The 22,394-nt window shown below is 39.5% G+C and overlaps 1 protein-coding gene across 1 annotated transcript; it reads left to right on the forward strand.

Moving 5' to 3' along the window:
• Window positions 1–19,720: 19,720 nt before the first annotated feature.
• LOC141147857 (olfactory receptor 1468-like) lies at window positions 19,721–20,680 on the forward strand. The gene has a single exon (XM_073635024.1). The coding sequence runs from the start codon at window positions 19,721–19,723 to the stop codon at window positions 20,678–20,680; it is 960 nt and encodes a 319-aa protein (XP_073491125.1).
• Window positions 20,681–22,394: the final 1,714 nt, after the last annotated feature.

The following is a 22,394-nucleotide window of genomic DNA, read 5'->3' on the forward strand; positions in this document are numbered from 1 at the left end:
TGACCACCCCATGATCAGCCAAAACATTATGACCACCCCATGATCAGCCAAAACATTATGACCGCCCCATGTAAAAAAAAAAATATTTTTGAAAAAAAAAAAACATTTTTGAAAAAAGTAAAAAAATAATTTTTGAAAAAAAAAAAAATATATATTTTTGAAAAAAAAAATATTTTTGAAAAAAAAAAATTATTTTTGAAAAAAAAAAATATTTTTGAAAAAAAAATTTCTTTTAAAAAAAAAATTATTTTTGAAAAAAAAATATATTTGAAAAAAAAAATATTTTTGAAAAAAAAAAATTATTTTTGAAAAAAAAATTACTTTAAAAAAAATAATAATTTCGAAAAAAAATTATTTTTGAAATAAAAAAATTCATTTTTGAAAAAAAAAATTACCTTTGAAAAAAAAAATTACTTTTGAAAAAAAAAATCATTTTTGAAGAAAAAAAAATCATTTTTGATTAAAAAAAATTCATTTTTGAAAAAAAAAATTACTTTTGAAAAAAATGTTCAGCTCTTTCAGCGAATGATGGAACTTTTTTACTACTATTTATACTTTTTAAAATATTAAGCTTTTTAACACTTTTCACAGTTACTCAAGCCCCTCCACCCCACCCAGTTACTCCGCCCACTCCAGTTGTAGAGGCAAGAACACTTTTCACAATTTCCCCAGAAATTGTACCTTTTCTAGTTAAGTGTTCTTGCATAGCAAGACCACTTACTGTTATCTCACATATATATTATTCTTATTATTATAGCCAAATTTACCACCCTAACTCCTCCCACAGTTTTTACACTACATAGACAAGTAATATACCGAAACGTGCGGATTGTTCCCGAATGGTGTGCTATTACTTTGTGGAACGTTTCGCCGAATGGTTCACGAAATATCGTCGTTTTTGCGGCGAAATTGGTCCCATAGGAATGAATGGGGAAACTAGAGTGGGAGATGACAAAAGCTGGAAAATCAGAACATGATTTCTAAACTGCCGCCACTCCCTCATTTTCAAGCCCACCTACACAAATCTTATATCAAAACGTTCAGCTATCCCTGCTGCCACTAAACATGTCCACGGCTAAGCCTTAGTCCTGATAGTTTTCACAATATGACCATTTGTTTGTAACTCACGCCGTCCATTGACATTCATTGAAACTACACTCTAGCCCCCTCCAAATTTGAAGGGCAATTTCTAAACTGCGACTGTGCCTTCATTTTTAATATTTCAGAGACATACTATACATCAAAATCTAGGTCTGGGTCTTGTGATTCTCACAATATAAAGATCTTCGCTGTAGGATGTATAGTTTTTAAAATACGGCCATTTGTTTAGAGGTCATTTCAGGAAATTTTAGCCATTAATCAGAGTGTACTGTTAGTGTTTGTTTTGTTGCCATGGTTACCAAAGCTTCTGTTATACACAGGGGGGGAGGTGGCTGGAGCATCTCAGCTGATTACAGAGCCCGGGGGAGGGGACAGACACACCATGTACTGATTTATAATAGAGGAATATGATGGGGCAGTTTTGATGGGGTAATTCTGATGGGGCAGTTTTGATGAAGTAGTATTTGGGAAGCATAAACAGGGCATGAGCGTTGCTAGGAAACAGTGGTTGTAAACACAAGATGCTGAGACACCCCAAATGCATGTGACTTCATCTGCTAGACTTGATAATGCTTGTAGACTCCTCCCACAGTTTTCACACTACAGAGACAAATAATATACCGAAACGAGCGGATTGTTCCCGATTGGTGTGTTATTACTTTGTGGAATGTTTCGCCGAATGGTTCACGAAATGACGTTTTTGCTGCGAAATTGGTCCCATAGGAATGAATGGCGAAATGTTCAAAACTAGAGTGGGAAGTGACAAAAGCTGACAACCCCATGATCAGCCAAAACATTATGACCACCCCATGATCAGTCAAAACATTATGACCGCCCCATGTAAAAAAAAAATATTTTTGAAAAAAAAAAATAATTTTTGAAAAAAGTAAAAAAATAATTTTTGAAAAAAAAAAAATCATTTTTGAAAAAAAAAAAATATTTTTGAAAAAAAAAATATTTTTGAAAAAAAAAAAATTATTTTTGAAAAAAAAAAATATTTTTGAAAAAAAAATTACTTTAAAAAAAAAAATATTTTTGAAAAAAAAATATATTTGAAAAAAAAAAATATTTTTGAAAAAAAAAAATTATTTTTGAAAAAAAAATTACTTTAAAAAAAATAATAATTTCGAAAAAAAAATAATTTTTGAAATAAAAAAATTCATTTTTGAAAAAAAAAATTACCTTTGAAAAAAAAAATTACTTTTGAAAAAAAAAATCATTTTTGAAGAAAAAAAAATCATTTTTGATTAAAAAAAATTCATTTTTGAAAAAAAAAATTACTTTTGAAAAAAATGTTCAGCTCTTTCAGCGAATGATGGAACTTTTTTACTACTATTTATACTTTTTAAAATATTAAGCTTTTTAACACTTTTCACAGTTACTCAAGCCACTCCACCCCACCCAGTTACTCCGCCCACTCCAGTTGTAGAGGCAAGAACACTTTTCACAATTTCCCCAGAAATTGTACCTTTTCTAGTTCTTATTATTATAGCCAAATTTACCACCCTAACTCCTCCCACAGTTTTTACACTACATAGACAAGTAATATACCGAAACGTGCGGATTGTTCCCGAATGGTGTGCTATTACTTTGTGGAACGTTTCGCCGAATGGTTCACAAAATATCGTCGTTTTTGCGGCGAAATTGGTCCCATAGGAATGAATGGGGAAACTAGAGTGGGAGATGACAAAAGCTGGAAAATCAGAACATGATTTCTAAACTGCCGCCACTCCCTCATTTTCAAGCCCACCTACACAAATCTTATATCAAAACGTTCAGCTATCCCTGCTGCCACTAAACATGTCCACGGCTAAGCCATAGTCCTGATAGTTTTCACAATATGACCATTTGTTTGCAACTCACGCCGTCCATTGACATTCATTGAAACTACACTCTAGCCCCCTCCAAATTTGAAGGGCAATTTCTAAACTGCGACCGTGCCTTCATTTTTAATATTTCAGAGACATACTATACATCAAAATCTAGGTCTGGGTCTTGTGATTCTCACAATATAAAGATCTTCCCTGTAGGATGTATAGTTTTTAAAATACGGCCATTTGTTTAGAGGTCATTTCAGGAAATTTTAGCCATTAATCAGAGTGTACTGTTAGTGTTTGTTTTGTTGCCATGGTTACCAAAGCTTCTGTTATACACAGGGGGGGAGGTGGCTGGAGCATCTCAGCTGATTACAGAGCCCGGGGGAGGGGACAGACACACCATGTACTGATTTATAATAGAGGAATATGATGGGGCAGTTTTGATGGGGTAATTCTGATGGGGCAGTTTTGATGAAGCAGTATTTGGGAAGCATAAACAGGGCATGAGCGTTGCTAGGAAACAGTGGTTGTAAACACAAGATGCTGAGACACTCCAAATGCATGTGACTTCATCTGCTAGACTTGATAATGCTTGTAGACTCCTCCCACAGTTTTCACACTACAGAGACAAATAATATACCGAAACGAGCGGATTGTTCCCGATTGGTGTGTTATTACTTTGTGGAATGTTTTGCCGAATGGTCCACGAAATGACGTTTTTGCGGCGAAATTGGTCCCATAGGAATGAATGGCGAAATGTTCAAAACTAGAGTGGGAGGTGACAAAAGCTGACAACCCCATGATCAGCCAAAACATTATGACCACCCCATGATCAGCCAAAACATTATGACCACCCCATGATCAGCCAAAACATTATGACCGCCCCATGTAAAAAAAAAAATATTTTTGAAAAAAAAAAAACATTTTTGAAAAAAGTAAAAAAATAATTTTTGAAAAAAAAAAAAATATATATTTTTGAAAAAAAAAATATTTTTGAAAAAAAAAAATTATTTTTGAAAAAAAAAAATATTTTTGAAAAAAAAATTTCTTTTAAAAAAAAAATTATTTTTGAAAAAAAAATATATTTGAAAAAAAAAATATTTTTGAAAAAAAAAATTATTTTTGAAAAAAAAATTACTTTAAAAAAAATAATAATTTCGAAAAAAAATTATTTTTGAAATAAAAAAATTCATTTTTGAAAAAAAAAATTACCTTTGAAAAAAAAAATTACTTTTGAAAAAAAAAATCATTTTTGAAGAAAAAAAAATCATTTTTGATTAAAAAAAATTCATTTTTGAAAAAAAAAATTACTTTTGAAAAAAATGTTCAGCTCTTTCAGCGAATGATGGAACTTTTTTACTACTATTTATACTTTTTAAAATATTAAGCTTTTTAACACTTTTCACAGTTACTCAAGCCCCTCCACCCCACCCAGTTACTCCGCCCACTCCAGTTGTAGAGGCAAGAACACTTTTCACAATTTCCCCAGAAATTGTACCTTTTCTAGTTAAGTGTTCTTGCATAGCAAGACCACTTACTGTTATCTCACATATATATTATTCTTATTATTATAGCCAAATTTACCACCCTAACTCCTCCCACAGTTTTTACACTACATAGACAAGTAATATACCGAAACGTGCGGATTGTTCCCGAATGGTGTGCTATTACTTTGTGGAACGTTTCGCCGAATGGTTCACGAAATATCGTCGTTTTTGCGGCGAAATTGGTCCCATAGGAATGAATGGGGAAACTAGAGTGGGAGATGACAAAAGCTGGAAAATCAGAACATGATTTCTAAACTGCCGCCACTCCCTCATTTTCAAGCCCACCTACACAAATCTTATATCAAAACGTTCAGCTATCCCTGCTGCCACTAAACATGTCCACGGCTAAGCCTTAGTCCTGATAGTTTTCACAATATGACCATTTGTTTGTAACTCACGCCGTCCATTGACATTCATTGAAACTACACTCTAGCCCCCTCCAAATTTGAAGGGCAATTTCTAAACTGCGACTGTGCCTTCATTTTTAATATTTCAGAGACATACTATACATCAAAATCTAGGTCTGGGTCTTGTGATTCTCACAATATAAAGATCTTCGCTGTAGGATGTATAGTTTTTAAAATACGGCCATTTGTTTAGAGGTCATTTCAGGAAATTTTAGCCATTAATCAGAGTGTACTGTTAGTGTTTGTTTTGTTGCCATGGTTACCAAAGCTTCTGTTATACACAGGGGGGGAGGTGGCTGGAGCATCTCAGCTGATTACAGAGCCCGGGGGAGGGGACAGACACACCATGTACTGATTTATAATAGAGGAATATGATGGGGCAGTTTTGATGGGGTAATTCTGATGGGCAGTTTTGATGAAGTAGTATTTGGGAAGCATAAACAGGGCATGAGCGTTGCTAGGAAACAGTGGTTGTAAACACAAGATGCTGAGACACCCCAAATGCATGTGACTTCATCTGCTAGACTTGATAATGCTTGTAGACTCCTCCCACAGTTTTCACACTACAGAGACAAATAATATACCGAAACGAGCGGATTGTTCCCGATTGGTGTGTTATTACTTTGTGGAATGTTTCGCCGAATGGTTCACGAAATGACGTTTTTGCTGCGAAATTGGTCCCATAGGAATGAATGGCGAAATGTTCAAAACTAGAGTGGGAAGTGACAAAAGCTGACAACCCCATGATCAGCCAAAACATTATGACCACCCCATGATCAGTCAAAACATTATGACCGCCCCATGTAAAAAAAAAATATTTTTGAAAAAAAAAAATAATTTTTGAAAAAAGTAAAAAAATAATTTTTGAAAAAAAAAAAATCATTTTTGAAAAAAAAAAAATATTTTTGAAAAAAAAAATATTTTTGAAAAAAAAAAAATTATTTTTGAAAAAAAAAAATATTTTTGAAAAAAAAATTACTTTAAAAAAAAAAATATTTTTGAAAAAAAAATATATTTGAAAAAAAAAAATATTTTTGAAAAAAAAAATTATTTTTGAAAAAAAAATTACTTTAAAAAAAATAATAATTTCGAAAAAAAAATAATTTTTGAAATAAAAAAATTCATTTTTGAAAAAAAAAATTACCTTTGAAAAAAAAAATTACTTTTGAAAAAAAAAATCATTTTTGAAGAAAAAAAAATCATTTTTGATTAAAAAAAATTCATTTTTGAAAAAAAAAATTACTTTTGAAAAAAATGTTCAGCTCTTTCAGCGAATGATGGAACTTTTTTACTACTATTTATACTTTTTAAAATATTAAGCTTTTTAACACTTTTCACAGTTACTCAAGCCACTCCACCCCACCCAGTTACTCCGCCCACTCCAGTTGTAGAGGCAAGAACACTTTTCACAATTTCCCCAGAAATTGTACCTTTTCTAGTTCTTATTATTATAGCCAAATTTACCACCCTAACTCCTCCCACAGTTTTTACACTACATAGACAAGTAATATACCGAAACGTGCGGATTGTTCCCGAATGGTGTGCTATTACTTTGTGGAACGTTTCGCCGAATGGTTCACAAAATATCGTCGTTTTTGCGGCGAAATTGGTCCCATAGGAATGAATGGGGAAACTAGAGTGGGAGATGACAAAAGCTGGAAAATCAGAACATGATTTCTAAACTGCCGCCACTCCCTCATTTTCAAGCCCACCTACACAAATCTTATATCAAAACGTTCAGCTATCCCTGCTGCCACTAAACATGTCCACGGCTAAGCCATAGTCCTGATAGTTTTCACAATATGACCATTTGTTTGCAACTCACGCCGTCCATTGACATTCATTGAAACTACACTCTAGCCCCCTCCAAATTTGAAGGGCAATTTCTAAACTGCGACCGTGCCTTCATTTTTAATATTTCAGAGACATACTATACATCAAAATCTAGGTCTGGGTCTTGTGATTCTCACAATATAAAGATCTTCCCTGTAGGATGTATAGTTTTTAAAATACGGCCATTTGTTTAGAGGTCATTTCAGGAAATTTTAGCCATTAATCAGAGTGTACTGTTAGTGTTTGTTTTGTTGCCATGGTTACCAAAGCTTCTGTTATACACAGGGGGGGAGGTGGCTGGAGCATCTCAGCTGATTACAGAGCCCGGGGGAGGGGACAGACACACCATGTACTGATTTATAATAGAGGAATATGATGGGGCAGTTTTGATGGGGTAATTCTGATGGGGCAGTTTTGATGAAGTAGTATTTGGGAAGCATAAACAGGGCATGAGCGTTGCTAGGAAACAGTGGTTGTAAACACAAGATGCTGAGACACCCCAAATGCATGTGACTTCATCTGCTAGACTTGATAATGCTTGTAGACTCCTCCCACAGTTTTCACACTACAGAGACAAATAATATACCGAAACGTGCGGATTGTTCCCGATTGGTGTGTTATTACTTTGTGGAATGTTTTGCCGAATGGTCCACGAAATGACGTTTTTGCGGCGAAATTGGTCCCATAGGAATGAATGGCGAAATGTTCAAAACTAGAGTGGGAGGTGACAAAAGCTGACAACCCCATGATCAGCCAAAACATTATGACCACCCCATGATCAGCCAAAACATTATGACCACCCCATGATCAGCCAAAACATTATGACCGCCCCATGTAAAAAAAAAAAATATTTTTGAAAAAAAAAAAAAATTTTTGAAAAAAGTAAAAAAATAATTTTTGAAAAAAAAAAATCATTTTTGAAAAAAAAATATATATTTTTGAAAAAAAAAATATTTTTGAAAAAAAAAATTATTTTTGAAAAAAAAAATATTTTTGAAAAAAAAATTTCTTTTAAAAAAAAATTATTTTTGAAAAAAAAATATATTTGAAAAAAAAAAATATTTTTGAAAAAAAAAAATTATTTTTGAAAAAAAAATAATAATTTCGAAAAAAAAATTATTTTTGAAATAAAAAAATTCATTTTTGAAAAAAAAATTACCTTTGAAAAAAAAAATTACTTTTGAAAAAAAAAATCATTTTTGAAGAAAAAAAAATCATTTTTGATTAAAAAAAATTACTTTTGAAAAAAATGTTCAGCTCTTTCAGCGAATGATGGAACTTTTTTACTACTATTTATACTTTTTAAAATATTAAGCTTTTTAACACTTTTCACAGTTACTCAAGCCACTTCACCCCACCCAGTTACTCCGCCCACTCCAGTTGTAGAGGCAAGAACACATTCACAATTTCCCCAGAAATTGTACCTTTTCTAGTTATTATTATTATTATTATTATTATTATCATTATTTATTATTATTTTTTTATTTTTATTTATTTAATAATAATAAAACAGGTATTATTTAGATACATTATTATTATTAGGTTTTATTAGGTTTATTAGTATTATTATTAGTAGTATTATTATTCTGCAGTATAATGGTGGCTGGTTGCATATATTCAGTACATGGCATTATAGCATTGCAATTGATTACATTATTCTCTGTTTTCTTTATTTCAGCTACAATTTCTTTGTTTGGTTAATTAACATCTCTCTTATTATGATTAGAACATATTTATCTGGGGGATTGTGAGTTATGAGCTGTTTCCTGGGAATTCCTGGTCTGTGGAGGCGCATTACACCGTGTTATTTCACAGATCCTGAAGGTATATCTGCACACACAGACCCGGGATGTGCATTTGCACTTGTTCATTGTTTCCTACAGAAACTGAAACACGTTTTATGCCACTCGAAGAACAGATAATTTTTTAACAAGATATTGTCCACCCTTTATATTTTTATTTCCTACTTCTTAATTTCACAAAAGGTATCATACTGTTGTTTTTAATGTTTGATACATGATATACTGTATATGCATCTCTGAACAATTCCTCTAAAAAAGGACAAAAATAAACCGGGTTGTCGAAGGTTTGTATATAAACAGCCATTTTTGGCCCTGCTGTGGTCAGACTCAAATTTTCTTCTCCATCTGCTAAATCCAGATTTCACATTGTTCACACCTAAAAAAAAAAATACACAAAACCTCAGATTTTAAACCTCACTAAGGTCTGTGCAAAAAAAAAATCTATTTTCTGAAAGCAGACAAAACCGGCAGGATTAGAGGAGACTATCCTTGTTTCTTTTTTTTTTTTCTTTTTTTTTTTTTTTTTTGCCACAATAGACTTATCAAAATTGAGGCAACCTTTTTTTTGATAAAAAATAGCATCAATTGCATTGTTTTCATGCACAGCTTGATAATTAGTACAACATTCCTTCCACCTTTAAAAATAATAGTTCTTGCATCTAAATTCAAAGCTGAGAGATTAAGGTGTCCATTTATGAAGCAGTGAAATCTATTCACTGCTTCATTCTCCGGCATTCACAGTGAAGATTTTCTCCTCTGTGTGCCAGTTTATGAAGCTTTGTAGATCGCTTCACCTTTGGAGGAGTGAAGAGATCTACAAATGCTTTCAACAGTGGAGAAAGGCTCCTGATACTGGAATCTCGTGAGACTTTACGAGATTACAGCACCAGAAATACAGAGATGTCAGTTTATTAAGCAGTGATAAATTATCACCGCTCAATACACGGACAGACGGCGTGAATTACTGTTAATAAAATAATGAGTCCCCCTACATTATATACATATGTATACACACACACATTATATATACATGTATATACACATACATTATATATATATATATACATATACACATTATATGTATATATGTATATATATGTATACACATAAATATGACAGGGGGACATGCTTACAGTGTTGGGGGGTCTGAACGAGGCATAAGGAAGTTAAAAATCTTCCTCCTTCCCCCTCAGATCCCCCCAGATTTCCTCTTCACTCCCCGATTCACCACCTCTGAGCTGGTGAACCTGGGAGTGTGAATTCTGACTCAGATCACCAGTGAAGCGGTGAGATCACCGCTTCATAAACTGGCCCTTTCTGTGTCATTCAATGAGGATTCTCCGTGTGTAGAGATAATCGGAGGGAGAACAAGTTCAAACATGTTCTCCCCCGATTATCACTGTTTCATAAACTGTTTATGGACTGTGATCAGCGGTGATCCTCGGGATCACCGCTGATCACTGCTTCATAAACGGACACCAAAATATATGAAATTTTAAAGAGGAGACTTATGCTGAAATTTTTCTTACTTGACAACTTAGCAGGAAACACAAATACCCCATAACTTTATTATAACAGGTAGCAGGGTTACTTACAGTATACTGCGCTGATCAGTGGTGCTTTATGTACCTTTTTATTATGGGTTTATTTTTTATGTTTATTTGTTAATGATTTTTATCTTTATAGTGTATGTTTCATGCATCATGCATTTTTCATGTCACATTTGATTTTTTTTTATTGTCTTTCTTTATTTTATCTTTTTGTTTGTTTGTTTTTCATTTGTTTTTGTTTTTTTACTACCACAGGGTATATCAAGTTTTTTTTTTTTTTTGTTTTTTTTATTTACAAAGAATTGCTGATCATCTTATGCACCAATGAATCCAATAACATGACTTTAGCAGGCAGCTGCCGCAATGTTGTGCTTTTTTTAAAGTGTTTCATCCAAGTAACCAATTTTACACGTTTCCAAGTAGTTGTAGAACCTTGTTTACTAAATCAATGGTGTTGACCAGGACAATTATTTCAAACTGATTTTCTTGTGTTTTAAAATTGTTAGAGCCAGCAGACTAATATGGGGCGTTTAAAAAAAAAAGACCATAATGGCATGTATGCTTTGTCATGTATGAATAAACCGTTCCAATGTATAAGATTGTAGCTACTAGTAGTTGCTCACATTCCACTTGATTGTTCTATAATTTTTGTAGGTTCTCCAAGCCACTTTATGTAGTAAGTTATGGGGTATAATTATCATTGGAAGTAGGTTTTCAAATATATTTAGGGGTTTACACATAAAAAATATACTGCGAATAGTAGAAATTTTCCTGTAGCCGATGTGTAAAGACATTTCATATGCCAACTAGGTCTTTGTTTTGATAAACTTTATGACCAGTTGGGCCTTGAAATAAGTTTGTTCTCAGGGTCATTTGCTATTTTTATTTTATTATAGGTACTTTTAAAGCACCATCAATGTATGTGCTTTACATATATATATATATATATATATATATATATATATATATATATATATACACAGTATCTCACAAAAGTGAGTACACCCCTCACATTTGTGTAAATCTTTTCTTCTATCTTTTCATGTGACAACACTGAAGAAATGACACTTGTCTACAATGTAAAGTAGTGAGTGTACAGCTTGCATAACAGTGTAAATTTGCTGTCCCCTCAAAATAACTCAACACACAGCCATTAATGTCTAAACCGCTGGCAACAAAAGTCAGTACACTCCTAAGTGAAAATGTCCACATTGGGCCTAAAGTGTCAATATTTTGTGTGGCCACCATTAATTTCCAGTACTGCCTTAACCCTCTTGGGCATGAAGTTCAACAGAGCTTCACAGGTTGCCACTGGAGTCCTCTTCCCCTCCTCCATGAAGACATCACGGAGCTGGTGGATGTTAAGAGACCTTGCGCTCCTCCACCTTCCGTTTGAGGATGTCTCACAGATGATCAATAGGGTTTAGGTCTGGAGACATGCTTGGCCAGTCCATCACTTTTACCCTCAGCTTCTTTAGCAAGGCAGTGGTCTTCTTGGAGGTGTGTTTGGGGTTGTTATCATGTTGGAATACTGCCCTGCAGCTCAGTCTCTGAAGGGAGGGGATCATGCTCTGTTTCAGTATGTCTGTTAGGTACCTGGTAGTTGAGCCCGACTGGTAGAAGAAGACCTCTCTTAAGCACTGGTTCAGAAGCCACTGGAGTCGGGACAGTGGTCTACTGAGCACAGTGGGTAGGAGTGCCTGATGCGGTTTCTTGCGACGGCCAGCGCAGGAGCTGATGAGACTTCCTTCAGGGAGGCTGTATTGCAGATGCAGGTAAGCAGAAGCGGATCCGTTAGAAGGCAGGAGAAGGATGTTGAAGCAGCAGCAGAACCTGGAGCTGGAAGAGCAGGTGGTGAGCAGCATCACAGGACACAAGCAAAGCAGAGTCAAACAGTCCGTATCGGCAGGAGATCAGGCAGGTATATGGCAGAAGGGATGATCACAGAATAGTCAGGCAGGCAGGTATTCGGCAACAGGTAACAGGATAACAGCAAGGTCAGGCAGGCCGGGTCGGGTAGGAGATAGTAGAATAGTCAGACGGAGCCAGGTCAATAATAATAGTAACAACAGGCAGGATACAGAAACTCAGGTGCAGAGCTGCAGACGAACAGCACCTGATGGGAGTAACTGACACCTATTTAAAGGGACTTTGGCGCCAAACAGCACTAGCGCGAATGGGCGCACGCACGGTGCGCGCGTGCGGAAGCGCGCCAGCGCCCCCCAGTGCGGAATTCAGCTGAATTGCTCTGGAAAAGCCTCCCGTGCACCTGCGTGCACGTATGTTAGCCCGATGACCACCAACACGTCCCTGACATTGCCCCCTCCCAACGGGCAGCCTCCGGATGCCCAGATAACTCCTCTTCTCAGGATGAGCAGAGAAATAGGCCTGGATCAAACGTTCAGCGTGAATATTGTTATTGGGTTCCCATGAATTATTCTCCGGACCATACCCTTTCCATTTGATCAAGAACTGTACCTGCCCCAATCTCTTTCTGCAATCGAGGATAGCCTCCACCTCATATTCCTCGTTTCCGTCCACCAAGACAGGTTCGGGGACCCTGGTGCCCCTATTAGGAAAGGGATCGGTTACAGCAGGCTTCAATAATGACACATGGAACACAGGATGGATTTTAAGTGAGTCAGGTAAACACAGTTCATAAGACACTTCATTAACCTTCTTTTTCACCGGAAAAGGCCCAATAAACTTAGGAGCAAGCTTCTTGGAAGGACAAGCTAGTTTAATATTATTGGTAGACAGCCATACCTTATCACCAATCTGCAGATTTAGATCTCCTCTTCTCTTTTGATCGAAGATCCTCTTACTGTCTGCTTGTGCCTTGGATATCGCTTCCTGTAGCATCCGGTTGTTGTGACTGAGGAACTGTACTGTGTCCTGGCCCGCTGGAACTGGGGATTCTGGAAGAAAATCTGGTAAGAAAGACACATGAAAACCATAATTGGCAAAAAACGGGGACTGACCCGTGGCAGAGTGGCTAGCATTATTGTAAGCGAATTCCGCTAGAGGTAGTAGGGACACCCAGTCGTCTTGTACAAATGAGGTAAAGCATCTAATGTATTGCTCTAGCGTTTGATTTGTTCGTTCGGTTTGCCCATTTGTTTGGGGGTGATATGCTGAAGACAGGGCTAATTCAATTTTCAGTATTTCACATAGGGCTTTCCAGAAACGTGACGTAAACTGCACCCCCCTATCGGATACTATATTTGCAGGAACTCCGTGCAGCCTGATGATCTCCTTGATGAATACACGGGCAGTCTCTACAGCAGAAGGTGTCCCCTTTAAGGGCAGAAAGTGGGCCATTTTAGACAGACGATCGACGACTACGAAGATCGCCGAACATCCTTCTGAGCATGGTAATTCAACAATAAAGTCCATTGCTATCATCCTCCAGGGCCTATCTGGTATGGGCAACGGCCTCAACAGTCCCCAAGCTCGGTTCCTGGAGGTTTTATTTTGAATGCAAACAAGACAGGAGCTAACGTACTTTCTGCAAAATTCTTTCATGTTAGGCCACCAGAACGTGCGTTGCACGAGTTCAAGGGTCTTACGGACCCCAAAATGTCCTGCAAGTGGATGATCATGCAACAAGCTCAGCACTTTGACTCGGATGTCTTCTGGCACAAATATTTGACTTCCTTTCCATAATAACCCATCTCGAGATACTACAGCAAGTCCCTGAAGACTTGAAGGTTCTGGTGATGCTTCTCTGATCAAAGACAGGATGTCCGTCTGAAGGAGTAAGAAATTATTTGCTGGCAGGATGGTGTCAGGTACAGAAGGTTCCTTGGGATGATCAAACATGCGCGACAGCGCGTCTGGTTTTACGTTCTTGGTTCCTGGCTGGTAAGTAATATGAAAACAGAAACGTGTGAAAAATAGGGCCCACCGGGCTTGTCGAGGTTTCAGTCTCTTAGCAGATCTTAAATATTCGAGGTTCTTGTGATCCGTATATATTAGAACCGGATGGACTGCACCCTCCAACAAATACCTCCACTCTTCTAGTGCTGCTTTGATGGCCAGTAACTCTCGATCACCCACATCGTAATTTCGCTCAGCCGGCGAGAGTTTCCTGGAGAAAAAACCCACAGGGTGCATCAGATCCTTGTTACCCTGTCGCTGAGAGATGACTGCACCCACGGCCACTTCAGAAGCATCCACCTCCAGAATAAAAGGTAGGGATGGGTCAGGATGGCTGAGAATTGGAGCTGAAGTGAACCGTCTCTTTAATTCTTCAAAGGCCTCCTGAGCCTCAGAGCTCCAGTGAAAGCGACAGTTCTGCTTGGTTAGCTGCGTGATAGGTGAAATAATGGCAGAGAATCCTTTAATAAATTTTCTATAGAAATTTGTGAATCCGATAAAGCGCTGCACGCCCTTCTTGTCCAGAGGAGCTGGCCAATCTAGCACAGCGGACACTTTTTGAGGATCCATTTTAATGCCGGTAGGGGAGATCACTAGCCCCAAAAACTGAATGTCCCTTTGTTCGAATTTGCATTTTTCTGCTTTGGCATACAGTCCGTGTAAACAAAGACGGCTCAAGACTTTGCGAACATGTTCCCGATGTTGGTTAAGGGAATTAGAGAAGATCAAAATATCATCCAAGTAAACTATCACAAAGATGTCCAGGAAATCTCTGAATATATCATTGACCAGATGCTGAAATGTGGCAGGGGCATTGCATAGGCCGAAGGGCATGACCAAGTACTCATAGTGCCCGAAACGGGTCCGGAAGGCCGTCTTCCATTCATCCCCGGCCCGAATGCGGACCAGGTTGTAGGCCCCTCTTAGATCCAACTTAGTGAAGATAACGGCAGACCTCAACTTCTGAAATAGTTCAGGTATCAGGGGCAACGGGTAGCGTTTTTTGACTGTGATCTTATTTAAGTCCCGATAGTCCACACATGGACGAAGAGTCTGATCTTTTTTGGCAACAAAGAATATACCGGCCCCAGCTGGGGAGGTAGAAGGTCGAATAAAGCCCTTTTCGAGGTTTTCATTAATGTATAGTTTAAGTGCCTCTTGTTCCTTTTCAGATAGTGGAAAGATGCGCCCAAAGGGAATCTCAGCCCCAGGAAGCAACTCAATTGGGCAATCATAGGGGTGATGGGGTGGCAGGGAGTCCGCTCCCTTCTTGCTGAAAACATCTGCAAATTCATGATAAACCTCTGGTATGGTTTGGAGGTGATCTGGATCTACATCCATGCAGAGTAAGGTGGCAGCTGGTTTGGAGGGTTCAGGTAAACAATGTCTCTGACAATAGGGAGATAGAAACTTGATTTCACCGGTAGACCAATTAACGTGGGGATTATGGGCCTGAAGCCAGGGCATGCCCAAAATGATCGGGAAACAGAGGAGAGGAGATGACGTCCAGAATCAGGATCTCTTTATGCTGAGATGAACAGGTGACAAACAGTGGAAGGGTTTCTTGAGAGACTTGTCCTGATTTTATGTGGGACCCATCGGCCAGAAAAACGGAAAGTCTGTGTGTTTTGTCTTTCAGAGGAAGATTTTGTTGAGCAGCAAAGGCAGAGTCAATAAAGCAGCTGCAAGCCCCAGAATCAATGGCGTTGATCCGGATTGTTCTTCCCTGGAGCTGTAACGAGAGAGGGAGAGCAAGTTGAGTGGCATTGGCGGTTAATGCTGAAAGACTGGCCGGAGTAGAGGAAACACACTTACGGGTCTTGACCGGGCAGTTGTTCACATAGTGGCCTGTCCCACCACAGTAGAGGCAGAGGTTTAGCTGGCGTCTGCGTGCCCGCTCTTCTGGAGATAGAGTAGAACGCAGTAGTCCCAACTGCATCGGTTCAGGAACATCAGGTGTTGGAGTGGCCGGGTTGGAGCAGGTAGAAGGTAGGTATCGGGAGGTAGGCATTGGAACTTTTGCAGTCATCCACATGGGGCGCGTTTGCTGGGAGGAGCGTTCAGACCGGCGTTCACGAAGGCGCCGGTCGATCTGGATTGTTAAAGCAATAAGTTCTTCAAGGGTATCCGGCATTCCTACCCGTGCGAGCTCATCCTTGAGGCTCTCTGATAACCCCATGCGGAATTGATGGCGTAATGCTGCATTATTCCATTGTGTGTCCGCGCTCCAGCGTCGAAAGTCCGTGACATAGTCCTCGGCCGGTCTGCGGCCTTGCTGGAGCGCGAACAAAGCTGACGGTGGCAGTCCGCTGAGGATCATCATACAATTGAGCCATGGCTTCAAAGAAAGAGGACAAGGACTGGATCTGCACTGAGTTATTTTCAAGCAGGCGATGAGCCCAGGTTTGCGGCTCTCCTTGCAGAAGGGATATCACAAATCCTACTTTAGTAGCCTCCAAAGAAAAAGTCTGTGGCTGTAAGGCAAAATATAACTGACAGGCACTGCGGAAGGCCAGGAACTTCGTGCGGTCCTCAGAGAACCTCTCAGGGATGGGAACCCTCGGTTTGGGTGGAAGCATAACCACAGAGGGAGGAACAGTGGCTTGTACTGGAGCTGCTGCTGGAGCAGGAGATGCGCCTCCTGGGCCACTGAGGTTCAGGACTTGACCTTCCAGTCTGGTATAACTGTCTTGCAAAGTCTTTTCGGCTTGCGTGAGTGCTGCTAAGTGCGTACAGATCTCCTTGATAGGAGAGGCCTCTCCTACGGGCTCAGACATGGCTGTTCGTACTGTTAGGTACCTGGTAGTTGAGCCCGACTGGTAGAAGAAGACCTCTCTTAAGCACTAGTTCAGAAGCCACTGGAGTGGGGACAGTGGTCTACTGAGCACAGTGGGTAGGAGTGCCTGATGCGGTTTCTTGCGACGGCCAGCGCAGGAGCTGATGAGACTTCCTTCAGGGAGGCTGTATTGCGGATGCAGGTAAGCAGAAGCGGATCCGTTAGAAGGCAGGAAAAGGATGTTGCAGCAGCAGCAGAACCTGGAGCTGGAAGAGCAGGTGGTGAGCAGCGTCACAGGACACAAGAAAAGCAGAGTCAAACAGTCCGTATCGGCAGGAGATCAGGCAGGTATATGGCAGAAGGGATGATCACAGAATAGTCAGGCAGGCAGGTATTCGGCAACAGGTAACAGGATAACAGCAAGGTCAGGCAGGCCGGGTCGGGTAGGAGATAGTAGAATAGTCAGACGGAGCCGGGTCAATAATAATAGTAACAACAGGCAGGATACAGAAACTCAGGTGCAGAGCTGCAGATGAACAGCACCTGATGGGAGTAACTGACACCTATTTAAAGGGACTTTGGCGCCAAACAGCGCTAGCGCGAACGGGTGCGCGCACGCGCGAACGGGCGCGTGCGGAAGCGCGCCAGCGCCCCCCAGTGGGGAATTCGGCTGAATTGCTCTGGAAAAGCCAGGTATGTTAGCCCGATGACCACCAACACGTCCCTGACAATGTCACAGTACATGTTGGCATTCATGGTTCCCCCAGTGCCGGCAGCACTCATGCAGCCCCAGACCATGACACTCCCACCACCATGCTTGACTGTAGGCAAGACACACTTGTCTTTGTACTCCTCACCTGGTTGCCACCACACACGCTTGTCACCATCTGAACCAAATACGTTTATCTTGGTCTCATCAGACCACAGGACATGGTTCCAGTAATCCATGTCCTTAGTCTGCTTGTCTTCAGCAAACTATTTGTGGGCTTTCTTGTGCAACATTTTTAGAAGAGGCTTCCTTCTGGAAGCCCAATTTGATGCAGCGTGCGGCGTATGGTCTGAGCACTGACAGGCTGACCCCCCCCCCTACCCCTTCAGCCTCTGCAGCAATGCTGGCAGCACTCATACATCTATTTCCAAAAGACAACCTCTGGATATGATGCTGAGCACGTGCACTCAACTTCTTTGGTCGACCATGGCGAGGCCTGTTCTGAGTGGAACCTGTCCTGTAAAACCACTGTATGGTCTTGGCCACCATTCTGCAGCTCAGTTTCAGGGTCTTGGCAATCTTTTTATAGCCTAGGCCACCTTTATGTAGGGCAACAATCATTTTTTTTAGATCCTCAGAGAGTTTTTTGCCATGAGGTGCCATGTTGAACTTCCAGTGACCAGTATGAGAGAATGAGAGCGATATCAACACATTTAACACACCTGCTCTCCATTCACACCTGAGACCTTGTAACATTAACAAGTCACATGATACCAGGGAGGAAAAATGGCTAATTGGTCCCAATTTGGACATTTTCTCTTAGGGGTGTACTCACTTTTGTTGCCAGCGGTTTAGACATTAATGGCTGTGTGTTGAGTTATTTTGAGGGGACAGCAAATTTACACTGTTATACAAGCTGTACACTCTCTACTTTACATTGTAGCAAAGTGTCATTTCTTCAGTGTTGTCACATGAAAAGATAGAAGAAAATAGTTACAAAAATGTGAGGGGTGTACTCACTTTTGTGAGATACTGTATATATATATATATATATATATATATATATATATATATTGTACACCAGTCCCTGCCCTCAAAGAGCTTACAATCTAAGGTCCATCCATCTCCTTGACCCATGGGACAGACCGGATGATATTCCCGGTGACAGTGTGTGCCCAGCAATACAGTTTGTACTTGACTACTTGTTCTATCTCCACGCCTTCCCCTCTCTTAGTGTGGTTACACCTTCCACTCTCTTAGTGGCTAGGTCTTGCTGTATCTCATTGGGGGGGCTCCAGTAAATGAACACCAGCCTCCATTTGTTTTTTCTAAGCCCCCCTGAATACAAGGAAGTCCTGTATACATGAAAACAAGGTTCTATTTATATACTAACTTGATGATTGTGACAATATTCAGGTGTATATATTAAGGCAATAGTCGTGCCCCCCCTCCCACTTTAGGGGTGATTATACATGTTTTTTTATATCAATGGTGATGTCTGATATCCATTTTTTCACTCTTACCTGTATAATCCACTCTGACTGAATCAAATTGAGTTGGTTTGTGAGAATGGAGTACTTCAGGGGTTTTATTCCAAAAGTACTTGACAGTTTTAGTAGTCTCTCTCTGAACCACGTAGTATGAGGATTTGGGTTGAAGTCCCATATTCTTTCCCAGTTTTTAAGGGAAATTGGGCAACCTAAGATACAAACCCATTCTTTGCATAAAATAATGAGAATCATAATGAAAATGACCCTGTCATCTAATTAAACCCGCCAACAAGCCAAACAATTGTAAAGAAGAACAAGAATTCTTACCTCTCCTGCCTTCTTCTTAAACTGACATATCTAGAGTGTCAATTTCCTGTGTCCACCAATGCACTCAGTGTTACCACCCACCAACATCTACATCAGTAATCTGTCCTTCAGTAATGTATGGGCCATCAGGAGGAACCACTGGGTACAGAGGAGGACCAGGAATTGTCTAGTGATGATGATATTTCAAGCAGCTGTATGTTTATAAAAAAGTAGGTGGAGGGAAAGGTAACGATGAGCTCTCTTCTTTATGGGGATGGGTTGTTTCCTATTATTTTAATGCCAAGGTGAACCCAAGATCATTTACATTTGTCTGACTTTAACCCACCTCACCTCAATAGCTGGTCAACAATTTAGTTAGTTTTTGGAACAAGCACAATATTATTGCTTTCTTTCTGGGGTTCAGACCCCCTTGAGTGGTATGGCAAGAAACTCTTCATGAAACTGTAAGTTCAATTTGCATGTATTTCTTATTTATTGACAGCATGGACCAATTTACCCATCAACACTTGCCAGAGGTTCAGAATAAATCATCGATTAATAATGTCTTTATTGTTGGGTTGAGGATCCACCAAAACTACAGGCTTGTCCTCTTCGCCCTGTTCATGGTCACCTATGTTGTGACTCTGACTTGCAACCTCATGATCATCTTATTAGTTTTCATCTCTAAACTTTCACAGTCTCCTATGTATGTGCTCCTCTCCAATCTGTCACTGTCGGAAATGCTGTTCACCAGCAATATTGTTCCTCCCATGCTCTACATCCTATTTAGAAATGGGGCATTTTTTTCCCTCGCTGGCTGTTTCATGCAATTTTTCCTATTTGGTATATTTGCTGTGACAGAGAGTTTCCTCCTCTCGGCAATGTCCTACGATAGATATTTGGCCATCTGCAAACCTCTTCATTACATATTGATTATGAGCCCGAGGTTCTGTGTTTGTCTGATCCTTATCTGCTGGGCTTTGGCATTCCTGATTATGACAATCTCTTTAAGTGAAGTGAAAACTTTGTATTTCTGTGAAGACAATATTATTGATCATTTTTATTGTGACCTTCTACCAATACTAAAGCTGTCTTGTTCCAATTCTGCCACCGTTGAACTGGTTGTGTCTTTTCTTTCATTTTCAGCCTCTGTGCTTCCTTTCCTCATAATCATCACTACCTATGTTTTCATCATCAGAGCCATTGCTAGGATCTCATCAGTCAAAGGCAAAGAGAAAGCCTTCTCCACCTGCAGTTCCCACCTCGGAGTTGTCTCCATCTATTACACCACCTTGATTATGGTCTATTTGGTTTCACCTGGAAATTTTGTAATGGTGAACAAAGTTCTATCACTGCTTTATACGGTGATCACCCCACTAGCGAATCCTTTTATATACACCCTGAGGAACAAGGATATCAAGGCGGCTATAAGACAAACCTTGACAACCAAATTAAAACACTAAAAAGAAACCTTTTAAAAAAAAATGTTTGCAAACATGTTAAAATCTCAATTTTTAGCTAATTACTTAAAACACCCAAAAGATTATATATTTTCTGAAAGAAGAGGTCCTGTAGAATAACTGCACCACACAAGTCCAGTAAAAGGGATCAGACAGCTCTACAGCTACCTGATCACTGTTGCAAAAAAGCTGGGAGCTGGTTTTACAAAAGAAACTCAAGCTCATGGCTGATGTTTAGGCAATTAGCATAGTTAGCAAAAAAACATACACATACCCCAATGACAGTCATTGGGGGAGACATAAGGGTTATATATGGTAACAAAGGGCAATACTAGAGCAATGTCTAATCAAAAATATATTTTATTGATATCAAACAATAAACCCACAAAGTACAATACTTCTACTCAGATTACATGCGTTGCGTGACGTCGAATGCGGAAGGCCCTGCCATTGTGGGATGATGAGCTAGATCAGGTGCAGCATGCTCCCTCTGGGAATGAAGGACTAAGTGGCCCATATCCACTCCACCACGGATTGTAATCTGGAGACATCACCCTCAGAAACCCTTGAGTGATCAGGGAATCGGGAATCTCGGAAGGTGTATATGGTCTATGGCAAGGATATGCAATTAGCGGACCTCCAGATGTTGCAAAACTACAAGTCCCATCATGCTCTGCCTCTAGGTGTCATGCTTGTGGCTGTCAGAGTCTTCCTACGCCTCATGGGACTTGTAGTTCTGCAACAGCTGGAGGTCCGCTAATTGCATATCCCTGGTCTATGGGAACAGTAAAATACCAACCAAGTTATATCTATCAGACTTGCAGCCATCAGATGTCCATATGATAATCCAGTACATTCATATAGGGGGCAGATGGAAGGGTATACACCTGTGACCATTAACTAAGCGCTTCCACTGCCAACAGGAAGTGTTGTCCCTGATTTAAGATGTTGTTCCACTTTTCAGTGTGACCAAGTCTGCATTTACTGTGACCATTGACAGAGAATTTATTGCTGCATGTGCTTTACCATGCTCACTTATAAATGCATGAATGGCAGATCCTGAGGTAGTGGAATGCAATGATGTTATATCATCTTATTCAATGGAAAATGACAATACATCTGTGAACCGGGATGTCAAAAGACCTCATGGACATTCACATCTTTCCCATCACCATAGTCCTTGGCATTAATTAGTGAGATATGTATATACAGCTTCCATCTCGCTGTATAGGAGGTCCAGCCTTCCTTCCACTTCAAGTATCTTGAGTGCCTCTACTATCCACGACCCAGTTAGGGAGCATTAGGGAGTATTTTCTAACTTTATAGTGCACTTTTGCTATACCCATTACTTTTGTTTTGGTTGGTGTACATTAGCATACTTAAACCACTTGGAATCTTGAATGGACACCACACATCCAAAGAGAACAAGTTTTAAAGCAAAGTTCCAGTTTTTTTTTTCCCCCCAGCGCACTTCCATCTTCAGTGTGGGCAGCTGAAGCCCATTGGTAACTTGTTCCGGGATACAGCGCTGCTGGTTACCCAGCATGCACCTCCCGATCTTGCACATGCGCATAAACAAGAAAAGCGTGGCGCGATGCTACAAGCTGCGGCGGAGGCACCTTGACTACTGGGATTGATGAAACTCATATCCCAGGAGCCAATGGGTGGACAGACATGATGTACCTCGCCGCAGTGAAAAACTGAGGAAGTGGGGGAT

Source organism: Aquarana catesbeiana, linkage group LG06 (assembly GCF_042186555.1).
Source record: "Aquarana catesbeiana isolate 2022-GZ linkage group LG06, ASM4218655v1, whole genome shotgun sequence".
NCBI lineage: Eukaryota > Metazoa > Chordata > Amphibia > Anura > Ranidae > Aquarana > Aquarana catesbeiana.

Bases quoted from the DNA above. Each gene is read 5' to 3' on its own strand.
- LOC141147857 (XM_073635024.1), top strand. From the start codon at position 19,721: ATGGACCAATTTACCCATCAACACTTGCCAGAGGTTCAGAATAAATCA.